Source organism: Sardina pilchardus, chromosome 24 (assembly GCF_963854185.1).
Source record: "Sardina pilchardus chromosome 24, fSarPil1.1, whole genome shotgun sequence".
Taxonomy (NCBI): domain Eukaryota; kingdom Metazoa; phylum Chordata; class Actinopteri; order Clupeiformes; family Clupeidae; genus Sardina; species Sardina pilchardus.
Window position 1 is genome coordinate 27205644 of NC_085017.1, and position 12500 is coordinate 27218143.

At 42.3% G+C, this 12500-nt stretch overlaps 1 protein-coding gene across 1 annotated transcript in view; it reads left to right on the plus strand.

The window, feature by feature from the left end:
• runx1t1 (RUNX1 partner transcriptional co-repressor 1) overlaps positions 1 to 4340 on the plus strand; it is a 61311-nt gene extending 56971 nt beyond the window's left edge. The window contains 2 exon segments of the mRNA XM_062528824.1: positions 1867 to 2057; positions 4044 to 4340. Coding sequence (XP_062384808.1) covers positions 1867 to 2057; positions 4044 to 4340 — 488 coding nt within the window.
• The last annotated feature ends 8160 nt before the right edge of the window (positions 4341 to 12500 follow it).

Here is a 12500-nt window from a genome sequence, read left to right on the forward strand (position 1 = left end):
GGTTGGGTGTTGGGTGGCTGCAAATTGAGTTCATCGTTGTGAGCAAATGCCCAATGCAACTGCAACAATACAACAGTGTACAACTGCCATTCCTCAACACTCAGTCTCTCCATGCAACCCTGTTAAGATATTACTATACAAAGATATCACTGAGATATCACTGTCACTAATGAAGAATCCCTTTGCCATCTTCCAACACCATATGCCAGGCCTCATATAGAAAAATAACAAGAATGAAGATGTTAGTTTTCAAGGTTGAAGGTTTTTAATGAGGTAGCATCCTTATGGAATACCATGGACACTGTAAACAAAGGACCAGACTGTGGTGCCCCTCCGGAAAATCTAGAGTTCTTTTCTTTTCCCATCTTTATGTTGCTCAGCAGACCTCCTGTTTATATTTTTGCGATAAATATTCAAGTCTCTTAAACAATGTCCTACCAGTTCTGCAAGCCTGATCTGCATTCGCCTTTGGGATCACAACAGAGACGCATAATTTAAATATAAATTGCCTGATTTGCATGTACAATTAGTCAAGCCGCAACCTTGATGGAGGAAAACAAAAAGGCACTGCCACGCCTCATCATTCAAACGTATATCAGAGTCAAAAGTATTTCGTGGTGGAGTATTAATGATATAAAAAAAAAATATTTACTCACAATAGGCTAATGATAGAGATTATGCAAAAGTGGGCCTGTGTTGTACAGTGTGTCCCATGGTGGTATCAAACTGGAATGGTTAGAAAGCAATAAAGAAAAATCCTTTGATTTTTTCGGGTTGTTTTTACCTGACTTGATCAAATGCGGGTAGAGAAGCCAATTTATATTTCAAATGCAAATGGATGCCGCTAATTCTCATTAACCTCCAAACCCACTGCATCTGCTTTGGAGCAGATCAAACCAAATTCTCAAATTAAAGGCACTGCAGTTTTTGAAAAAAAAAAGGTTAATTAGAGAGGAATTTACAAAGTAAATAATTACCATTAATTTGGGACCCATTTGGGAATATGTTTTTCTGCTGAATAACAGCACATTATGATTGGAATTCATTTTTGAAATTGTGAATCATTGGGAAGGCTATATTTTATTTCAGCCACCATCTTAAAAAATATATGTTTTGGAAATGATTACTTAAATGGATATACAATTAAATTACATTTCAATTTATGTCTTTGTTTGCACAACATTGACATCTCTGCAGAAGTCGGCTGATAGTGTGTGTGTGTGTGTGTGTGTGTGTGTGTGTGTGGCCATCATCTGTCCACATCACCGGTCCTTGAGGACTTGTATGGTGCCTCAAAAGAGACTATGAGTGAGATGAAGCGTTAGTGTGTGTGTGTGTACTGTACATGTCCCCGCGGCGGGTCCTTGAAGTCTTGTGTGGTGTCTTTCAGAAGAGGATGTGAGTGAGATGAATTGTTAGTGTGTGTATGCGTGCGTGCATGTGAGTGTGTGTGTGTGTGTGTGTGTGTGTGTGTGTGTGTACTGTATATGTCCCCACGGCGGGTCCTTGAGGTCTTGTGTGGTGTCTTTCAGAAGAGGCTGTGAGCGAGATGAAGTGTTAGTGTGTGTATGCGTGTGTGCATGTGTGTGTGTGTGTGTGTGTACTGTATATGTCCCCACAGCGGGTCCTTGAGGTCTTGTTTGGTGTCTTTCAGAAGAGGCTGTGAGTGAGATGAAGTGTTAGTGTGTGTGTGTGTGTGTGTGTGTACTGTATATGTCCCCACGGCGGGTCCTTGAGGTCTTGTGTGGTGTCTTTCAGAAGAGGCTGTGAACGAGGTGAAGTGTTAGTATGTGTGTGTGTGTGTGTGTGTGTGTGCTGTATATGTCCCCACGGCGGGTCCTTGAGGTCTTGTGTGGTGTCTTTCAGAAGAGGCTGTGAACGAGGTGAAGAGGCAGGCCATGTCCGAGCTGCAGAAGGCCGTGTCCGAGGCTGAGCGGAAGGCGCACGACATGATCAGCAGCGAGCGCGCCAAGATGGAGCGCACCGTCGCCGAGGCCAAGCGGCAGGCGGCCGAGGATGCCCTCTCCGTCATCAACCAGCAGGAGGACTCTAGTGAGGTCAGCAAAACAACCCCATCGACCATCATCACTCTTCTGTTTCTCTTAAGGGCCGTTCACACCTAGCACGATAACTATAATGATAACCGTAAACAAATGTCGTTCTCGTTAATATGAATGATAACATTCACACATAAACTATAACGGTAACGACACGAAGAACGATATCGTTGGGGATCACTTTCCCAGAGCGATTTTGAGAACGATAAAAACCTAACAGCCAATCAGAACCCATAATATTTTAGCCCTCACACTCAGAAGAGAGACTTTTCTTATTGTTGACCAGTGTGGACGCTTTTATAGTTATGGTTATAGTTATCGTTATCGTTATCGTTCTTGGTGTTCTGCTTTATTCCTTGTCTTCCTCTATCCAGTCCTCATTTGCCCTCCTCTCATCCCCACAGTGATTATGGCAGCAGTGTGCACTGACTTCTTAGTCTTTATGGGGCAATTGCTCTGTCGCTAGTTTGGAGTTTAACACGGTTTTAAACCCCAACTCCCAATTCCAACTCCAGTTTAAAACCGTGTTAAACTCCAAACTAGCGACAGAACAATTGCCGCTATTTCTTTTATTCCTTTTTTGTTGTTGTTGTTGTCGTCCTTTGTCCCTCTTCAAGTAAATGGAGAGCCAGGGCCTTGTGTAATGGTGGTTGGGGGGTTGGTGAGTTTTGGGTAGGAGAGGGCCGTTACTGAGTCATATCTATCAGCTCAGGCTTTGCCCCCTAGTAGCCCCCCCCCCACCTCTCTCTCTCTCTCTCTCTCTCTCTCTCTCTCTCTCTCTCTCTGTCTCTCTCTCTCTCTCTCTGTCTGTCTACATGGCTCCTGCTCCCCTTCCTCCTCTGTTTTCCCCTCATAGAGGAGGCATTTGTCAAGGTGGTGCCAATTTGAAGGTGGTGCCGTAGAGGCAGGAGAGCAGAGTGCTGTGATCACAGTGGGAGACCCGGCCATCTCAGCAGTTATTGGGGGAGACAGAACTCACACAGAGAGAACACACACACACACACACACACACACACTCACATTTGTCCAAATATACATTCTCATATAGGCCTATGTATACATGCACACGCACACACCCAAAAAAAACATGTACACACGCATGCTCGCCAATATAGGGGTGTGCACATACATAAACACAGATATTCTGTCCCTCTCTCTCTCTCTGTGACACACACACACACACACACACACACACACACACACACACACATCTGCCTTTAATTGCTCCCTCCCGTGTTTATGTGCATGTTCTCCCTTGAGGATTCCGTCAGTAGCTGTTTAGAACAGGCTTTCCGTCTCTGGTCTGCTTTCTGGGTGCTGTCGTAATTACTTTTTGGGGGGGGGTGGGGAAGGGTTACACACACACACACACACACACACACACTCTCTCTCTCACTTACACACACACGCACAGAGAGACCCTTGGGTGTAACCCGAGAGGACAGACATTTTGCAGTTAACTAATTACAAACGTGAACCAAAATTGCACTGTTACAGGGAGAGCTACAATGATGCCATTGTGGAGCAATTTCTCCGCCCTACAGTTATTTTGATGAATGCTTATTGCAGCAAAGGTACAGTGTTAAAATATGCTGCATTGGTAAAGGCAGAATAAAACAAAAAAAAAAACATAAATCTAAAATGTGCTATTCAATCTCGATTGGTGTTCAGATGAGAAAGCAATAATAAGAAAATAAGAAAACACTGCAAAACTTCTTGTCAGTATTCCCGTAGCCAAGTTCCTGGGATTAAGTGTTTTATGGAAAGCACTGAAAGCACATCTTCTCTAGAATAACAAGCCACCGTACTGTAATTTGTGAGGCTGCTTAAAGAGCGCTCATAAGAATACGTTGTGACATGTGAAAATCTCGAATTTCCCCTTGGGGATCAATAAAGTATCTACTGTATCTATCTATCTAAATCCCCACATTGTGACGATGACGGAACTCCCTCTTCCTCTCTCCCCACACACACACACACACACAGAGCTGCTGGAACTGCGGGCGCAAGGCCAGCGAGACGTGCAGCGGCTGCAACACGGCGCGCTACTGCGGCTCCTTCTGCCAGCACAAGGACTGGGAGAAGCACCACCACGTGTGCGGCCAGACCCTCCAGGCCCAGCAGCAGCAGCAGCAGCAGCAGCAGGGCGAGACGCCGGCCACCGTCAGCTCCTCGGCCACCCCCAGCAGCGGAGCGGTCAGCCCCTCCGACACGCCCTCGGCCGCCACGCCCCGCTCCACGACCCCCGGAACCCCCTCCACAATAGAGGCCGCTACCCGTTAGAGAGCTTCTCTTGGCTGCGAAACACCCTCCTCCACCCCCCCCAACCCTCCTCCACCCCTGTTCTCAATCCCATCCCCTTACATCCAAGCCCTGCCCAACAGTGACTGAATTCCTGCCTCACACATGCCTCACTCGGGTTCGCCGAAGATGCTAGGCTAGCGCGCTAACTTACGAGAGAGGGGAGAACGTCTGGGAGAAGTCGACTGCTCACAGCAGGAGGATGAGGTTCATATCGGGTCATATTGACTTGTCATGTTAAGAAACGCAAAGATATTCTTTGATGTTGAAAAGGAAAAAAAAAACATTTGGTTCCGTTTACTATTGTTGCTATAGCTACTATCACTCGTTCATTCGTCGTTGTCGTCGGCTCGTCTGTGTTTTGCTTTTTTATGTTCTTGTAAATAAGACAAAGAAAAGATGGACTCCGAAGACAGTAGAGACCTCCAGATGAGGATAAGTGATCTCTCCCTCTTTTTTTCCCCTCCTCTTTTGAGAATTCTTACATCCAGTAGCTGGGATTTAAAAAAAAAAAAAAAACTAGTTGACCTCATTGAAAGACACTTTACCAAACAAAACAAAAACCAAGGGTTATAATTCATAGCTGTTGTAAAAGCAAAGACAAATATTATCTGCGATTGGACAGCCAAGAACAGGAGGAAGAAGAGTAAAACAACAACAGAAGCCGGCCGAATGCCATCGGGGGTATGGGAGCAGGACAAAAAACTCAGCGCAAGATGGATGGTACGAGTGTGCTCCGGACTGAACCCTGCAGTTCCACAACCACATGCACAGATGTGCACCAGATTGTAAAGGAGCACAGATGTGTGTCCTGTTTCACCATCCTCCCTGCCTCCCTCCCCCCTCACACTCCTTCAAGACATTGAATAATATTCAGGTCAGTGGACTGAGAACTAAGAAGCTGTTTCCACAGCGATAGGTAAGAGCACAGAGAGCGTCCAGGCCCTGGACATGAGATGGGCACGTCAGACAGGAGGCTGCAGGACACTCTGAAGCACTACTCCCCCTACTGCACTCGCTCAGCACAGGAAGTGCATTCCCTCAACTATAAGGAAGTGAAGTCATCAGTCCCGCCCAGCACAAAGACTGTCGCGCCCTCACTATGACAGCGTCTGGGTACCAAGGGCTGGAAATGTATACCTACCGTTCCCCACGAGGCTTCTCCGCATCTTTCCGGAACCTTCTGGATGTTCTCCGGACCCAATCACGCTCTGCTCATAACGTCAGTCTTCAGGCTTTTCTTTTGTCTTTGTTTTCTTCTCCTATTCTCTCATTTCGTAGCTCTGTTTGTGTTTAAACACTAGTGTCCTGTGCCGTCTTTAATGGTTATTTATTGTGTATGTGTTGGACAATTGTGACGATGCATTATAGTTTTAATCATGGTCACAGACTCATCCCTCTTGCTGGTGCAAAAATGTGGAGAGAAAAAAACCCCATCCCTCTCTTTCTTGAGCTGCTTTTACATTTGTCTGTGTTCGTGATAGTTCCCAAGTGGCTCCTCAAGGGGAGAGCCACTTCTTTCCGTTGCCCTGGAACAGAAAACACAAGCTATCTCTCAGAGCTGCTATTTCACGCGAAATTCAGATCTCTTGTCTGAGAATTAGCATGTTATGTGGAATGCTAACAATTGATGATTTGTACAAGGGACGTACATAACTGTATTTGCACTGTCACAAACTTTCTCTCAGCATGCTTCTTGGCCATTTTTGTCAGTAGAGAGCCATTCCTCACAGATTTTACTCTGTAGTGCTTTGCATAGCCTATCTGTGATTTTTCTTTCTGTAAAAAGGAGAAATTGTATCATGATCTGCTTTTATTAGTAGCGTTATTATAACTTTGCTTTGAGTAAATACAGGCAGTGCATGCACATTACTGAACGCTGAGATATATGTTGTTTTTATAGAAAAAGAGAAAAAGTAAAAAAAAAAAATAATAAAAATAAAAAGGCAGTAAAAAGAAAAAAAAACAATGAACTAAATTTCCAAATGCAGAGGCATAGACAGACAGCTTTAACACAGCAGAGCACCAGGTCTCACACAGTATTACGACAAAAAGTTAAAGAATTTAAACATGGATGACAGCCAAAGACAGACATAAAGGACCAAAACCTGACTATCCAAGATCTAAAAAAAAGAGATTTGTTCAAATGTACGGTAACTCATCATCTTAAGCTCTCTTTTTTTTTCTTTTCTTTTGAGCCAGCCACCCATCAAAGGGGAACCACCTTCTCCTCATTTAAACCCTAAATTCAACCCCCTCTCCCAGCTTGAGTGGAGGATATGCCACTGACTATGACACGCCTGCTAACAGTATGCACTGCATTTCTTTAAAGTGCAAAGTGGCTTTTTTGTAAGAGCAATAATACCTAAAAGTTTGTTTAAGCTGTGTGGTGTGTCATGCTGTCAAGTCACTGGTAATGAGGTTTCCCCCTCAAGCTTAAATAGCATTTTTCCTCACTTTTAGTTCAGTTAAATAAATGTTTTCCCCCATGGCACTTGTGTGACATCACCACCCTCCCATTGGTCAAATGGCCCTTGATAAAGGTGTGTGATTATGACGAGGTTAGACTTAACACGTTTCACATAATTTCAGCGCACTGGCTCACATAAAGAACAGGGTTACTTTTAGTCCACAATTGGAGGCGGTGGCATCAGTTTCACCGTGCCAACGCCAAGCCATGGAGAAATGGATAGGATCTGTAACTCATTTTCTTAGTAGTAAAGAATAAAGAAAACAGAATAACCTCCTTTTGATTGGTTGAAGCAGGGAGAGGGAGCCCAAATGAGCACTTACTTAGATGCACACATAAGACTGACCACACACCATCTCCACACTCACACACACACAGAGGAAAAAATAAGTCGGAGAAAATGACACAAACAACAACAAATGGTGCTTACAGACTTGACCTCTGAGGTAGGATGGCGATACAGGTTTTAACGTAATGGTGGATGTTCCTCCTCCCTCCTCTCTTTTTTGTCTTTCTCGCTCTCTTTCTCTCAACTCTGTGGGGTTGAAGAATCCAAATAGGTGTCCGACACCCTTACACGTCTCCTCAGAAGCTGCCTGGCAGCAAAGCTGTTCGAACACTAGCGTGTTGTATTTCAAAAATATAAACGATGTAGTGTGACACACTCAAATCGAACCAGGTCAACCTGGGCAAACCACACAAAAGAAGAAAAACTGTGTAGATAAACCTCGATAAAAAAAGAAGCTCTTTTCTCCTCTTCTTCACTATTGTCTGTTTTGCTACAAAGTCCTCGGTGGCAAAAACATTGTACTCTACCTCTGACTGCACGATAAGAGCACCAGTTGCTGGGCAGACACTGGTCTAGTCAAACCAAAATGGGCGAAAAAAGAACAGGAAAAATCCCAAAGTTCAGGCTCATACAGCTGCAAAACCATATCACTACTTGGTAACAATGCAGACCTCATGAAACCTAATGAATAGAAATGATATCAAAAAGAGAAAAAAAAAAACTTTTGTTACATTGTGTTTTGTCTTTTTCACTCTCTCTCTCTCTCTCTCTCTTACTTATACACACACAAACACAAAAACATACGCACACACAGACACACACACATATCCAACGCAACGTACACATATACTGTACTCATGCACGCAGATGGCATCAAGGTTTTGATTTGTGAGGTAATAAATTAAGGTCAAAAACATAGTGATTGTAGAGAACGTGTTGCCTCCATTTGATATTCCGTTCCAGCCACGCTCTAAGATCAGAAATGTGATTTTATTTTTCTTTTCTTCCCTCTTTCATTTCTTCTTTTTCTGCTGCCCCTCCTCATCTCTCGCTTACCCCCTCCCAGTTGTAAACACGCTAGGCCGTCTGTCAATGTTATTTAGGTTCACGTTGGGGGGGGGGGGGGGGTATACATAAAGACAAAAAAATGTTTCTTAAAAAAAAAATACAAAAAAATCAAACAAAAAAAAAATGGCTGGTGAATTTCCGCATGCCTCTTTTTTTTTACCTACGGGGAAGAAGTGTGTGCGCTCTCTCCGGCTTGACAAACGAGGGAAGCACTGGGGTGATGGAAGGGACCTTCTCAAAGGGACAAATGGAAATGGGTCCGCTGGACGGGGAGCTACTCAGCCGAGCGCTGCGGGAGCTGGGGTGGAGGGAAGGACAGGGACGGGAAGGGGGGTTCTGAGAAATTTTATTGTGAAGATGAAACTCAAATAAATTAAAAAGTCATTGTGCAATACTTCATTGAAACATGAACCACAGATTTATGGTAGACTGACACTGAGAGGTGGTCCTTCATTGCTTTGTCAGTATACAAATTCAGCTTTTCTTCAAGTCTACTATGTCAGAGCTGTGGTTCTTTGTTTGTTAATTCTTTTTGTTTTCTTGTTTTGTTTTGTTTTCTCTTTTTTCTTGGCCTGTATTCTATGGTCTGTCAGTCTGTGAATCTTTGCAGTATGATTCTGGTATTGTTGTACTCTTTACTGTGTAATAAATATGTTAATACCTGCATCGGACATTTGATTGCTCTGTTTGCTTCTATGCTGCTGCCTTAAAGGTTTGGTGTGGAATTGGGATAGCACCTAAATTGCAGAACCAAAAAAAGGAGAGTTCAAGAGATTAAAACAGACAGAATACAATTCTACAAATATTTTCTTATAAACACCAGCACTGGAACAATATGCAGTTTACAGTATACAATATACAGTTTTTCTATTGTTAAAAGTACTCTATAGGCACTACATGTGGATGACAAATTATGGCCTTTTGTAATGAGATATCAAATGACATACAGTAATTAAAAATTCCACATACTCTTTCAAAGACCAACACAAGAAAAAAAAAAAAAAAAGCAATAATCTTAAGCAAGCAATCAATTTCTCTGGAAGCATTAATTTGGCTGTAAAGTAGACAAAGGATGACATCAGTTGTATGATGACATCCTGAATGTACAAAGAAGCGCAGCAAATTAGCCCGTGGAGCACAGTTGATATATGCTCTCTTTGTGTACTGAGAAGAAGAGTTGATCACAGAGCATAAATGCCCAGCTGCCTCCACCACAGACCTTCCTAAAGCATTACTTCAACTCCAACAACTAATCAACTCTTCTCAGCATGCAACTATATAGCTATTCATACACAGACATGACATAAAGCATGAACCGACATACAGACTTAAAGTATTATGATGTTGTACATAAGGCCAACATGACTATTATTTAAAATGCTTACATGGAGTCACATACTGTACCCGCAGGCCTTCATAAGCATCATTTGGTGAATAAACAGCAATTAGCATCAGGAAAGATTGTCATCACTGCTATTATCAGTAAAAAGAGGTAAACAAAACTTCAAGTTCTAAGATCTTATACTTTAACACTGTAAATGCACTGTTTTTATGAGGACAGCCATTACAAGCTTAATTAAATCGTTATGAGGCAACATGGCTTGTTTATGTGTATCTAATGCGTCTATAATGGTTTACGAGCAAAGGGGTTTAGAAAAAGGGGTCTAAACCTATCTGATGTATTTTGACAGTCTATTTTGGAAACGTGCTGTAAAAGGAATATTCAATCTGGAGTGCAACAACTACAGTTGATAGCCTGGGTAGGGGGGAGGGAACGACAGGTGTGCTTGTCTCCCACTCATATGACCATATGCCATCAAAATGATTTTGCACATTTTTGTAAAAAAAAAAAAAAAAAAAAAAGTTACCTACACAACCCACAAAAATGGTAAAAACCTGCATAATGGCACTTTAAGTGCCTTAGAAGTGGAAAAAGGGTAACACAGACACGCTGGAAATGGAGGACGAGGGGAATGTGTATCACAGGATAGATAGAAAACAGAATACGGTCTCCTTTTGTAGGCCTACTTAAATTCTGCCTGCGCCTCCCCACTCCTCCCTCCCCCGTGTGGTATCAGGGACGAGCAGGTGTGTGTGTGTGTGTGTGTGTGTGTGTGGATGCGGCCGCCACCGCTGCGGCTAATGTCGGCATTCATGCAACAGCCATGAGGGAAGCAGCAGCCCAACACTAATGCTGGCTCAGCGCACACAAGATCTGGGAATGAGAAGGGTCTGGTTAGACAGATAGACACCGCTCACAATATGGACAATACGATTATGCAACGATGACGAGACCGTGGAAATTTCACAGTCTAGAGGACACAGTTATTACATATTATGGGTACAAGAAAAACACAAGGAGAGAAGTAGATGATTCTAGAATGTATAGTGCATCTCTGCATGCTATCTCTTTAAAATTCCTGTTGTAAATGACAGTGAAAGAGTGATGACAAGGAGTGAGCAAACAAGCCACAAGCAATGTGTGAATTGTCTTCTATGCCAAACTGAGATGGGACTATATGACAAAAAGAGTAACTTCACACCAGACAACATCCGGCCTCATTCACCGATAGAAGTTTGTTCACTTATGCAGTGTTCAGAAAGATTCTGGTATTCAGTGTTCTTACTTGGGATTTGTTCAGCAGAATCTACGCGCACTCAAGAACACTCCAACACATATTTGAGTAATGACTCATATTATAGGTAATGATATTATAGGATTTAAGTGACAAATATATTTGTTTTATCATTGATAACATTTTGGAGTATTCGTTTTCATTATTTTACAACATTAATTACAAACATATAACACTTCTCATCAAATGCATATTTTCTAAATATATCTATACTAAATATAAAAACTATGACAACAGAATAGCATAATTATTTGCAATAGCTATTGAAGTTTATTTTATGCTTGGAGACCAATGCTCTTCATTCATTACATTTTTGGTTTAAATTCTTTCTCACAATTTGTGTGAATATGGCCCTGCAGTCTCATACCCTTTTGTGGGGACTGACAGGACGCTTACTTATGCAGAACAACTGACATGCCCTGTCAACTTAAGATGAAATCGGATTCAGTATGATAAGAACAAAGCTTCTAACAATCTTGAGGTGTAAGAATAACTTCATGAATCTGCCACGTCTTTGTAGAACCCTCTTAAGAACCAATGTAAGACATCCTAGGAGTCTAACATGTTAATGGCATTATGTCTAGAATATACAAGAAAAACAGACACCGGGTATTTTTGTTATTTAAGAACACTTCAGAGAGATAAGATTCCAAACACTTGCCTTGCTAGTCTTCTCTTATTGTGTTATCTTTACAGATCTGACCTCCGGTCCTGTCCAGGGAGTGTAACATATAGAATACAAAAAAAAGAGCAACACTGAGGTTTTGCCATTGACTGTAAGCATACACAACAGTACAACAGTGACTGTGTAAGTGATTCTCTCATGGTCTATGTGATCATAACCACATGTATAGTTATCCTATTCTGGTGTATTCCTCTCCATGTGGGAGAAACGTGCAGTGTCATTCATCACATAAGCACTCAAAGCCTTCTGAATCTGTTTGATACATTTCATGCATTGTTGTAGCGGAAGACTGAGGCATTTCAAATCCTTGAAAGCAGGCACAAGAGGCTAAGTCCATCTGGCACTCAGAGACATATGGGATTTGGCTGTGAGAGAAAACATTCTCAAAGAAACAGGCCCAAAATCGACTGCCACTATACGCTGCGTGAATGTTTGAAAGCACTTTTACACCAAAACTAATCAAGGTTATGCCTCCGACACTTCACTCGTCCAGATTGATCCAAAACACTCAATGTGTTATTCAAAAGATTCTTGTTCGAGGGAGTCATTAATTTATGAGAATATAAATAGACGGTCTACACTGCCACTTTCACAGGCCATTCCAACAGTAAGATATATCCTGGTTCCATGCTAATCATACCTCATTCAAACTGCGTCTCTTGAAAGGTTGTGTGTATCTGGATTGTAACAAGTGACTAAAGCATTTAACTGCCCAAGAGAAACAGAACCTATTACTGTAATAGGTCTGTACTTTAAGCCTCACTTAATTTTGTGTATCCCCTTACATATTCTAGGCTACTGTCATTATAAACTGGTAATTTGCCAAATTGGTGGCCTAATTCATATGTCCTAACCTTCGGTGACAAGGCCTTGGACTGGACACAAATTCTCTGACAATTAGATTAGACATGATGGCTATGTTAAATACCTTAAATGGCCCATTTAAATGACAAATCTCCACATTTCTAAAGCTACGGAATCAATTGAGGGAAAA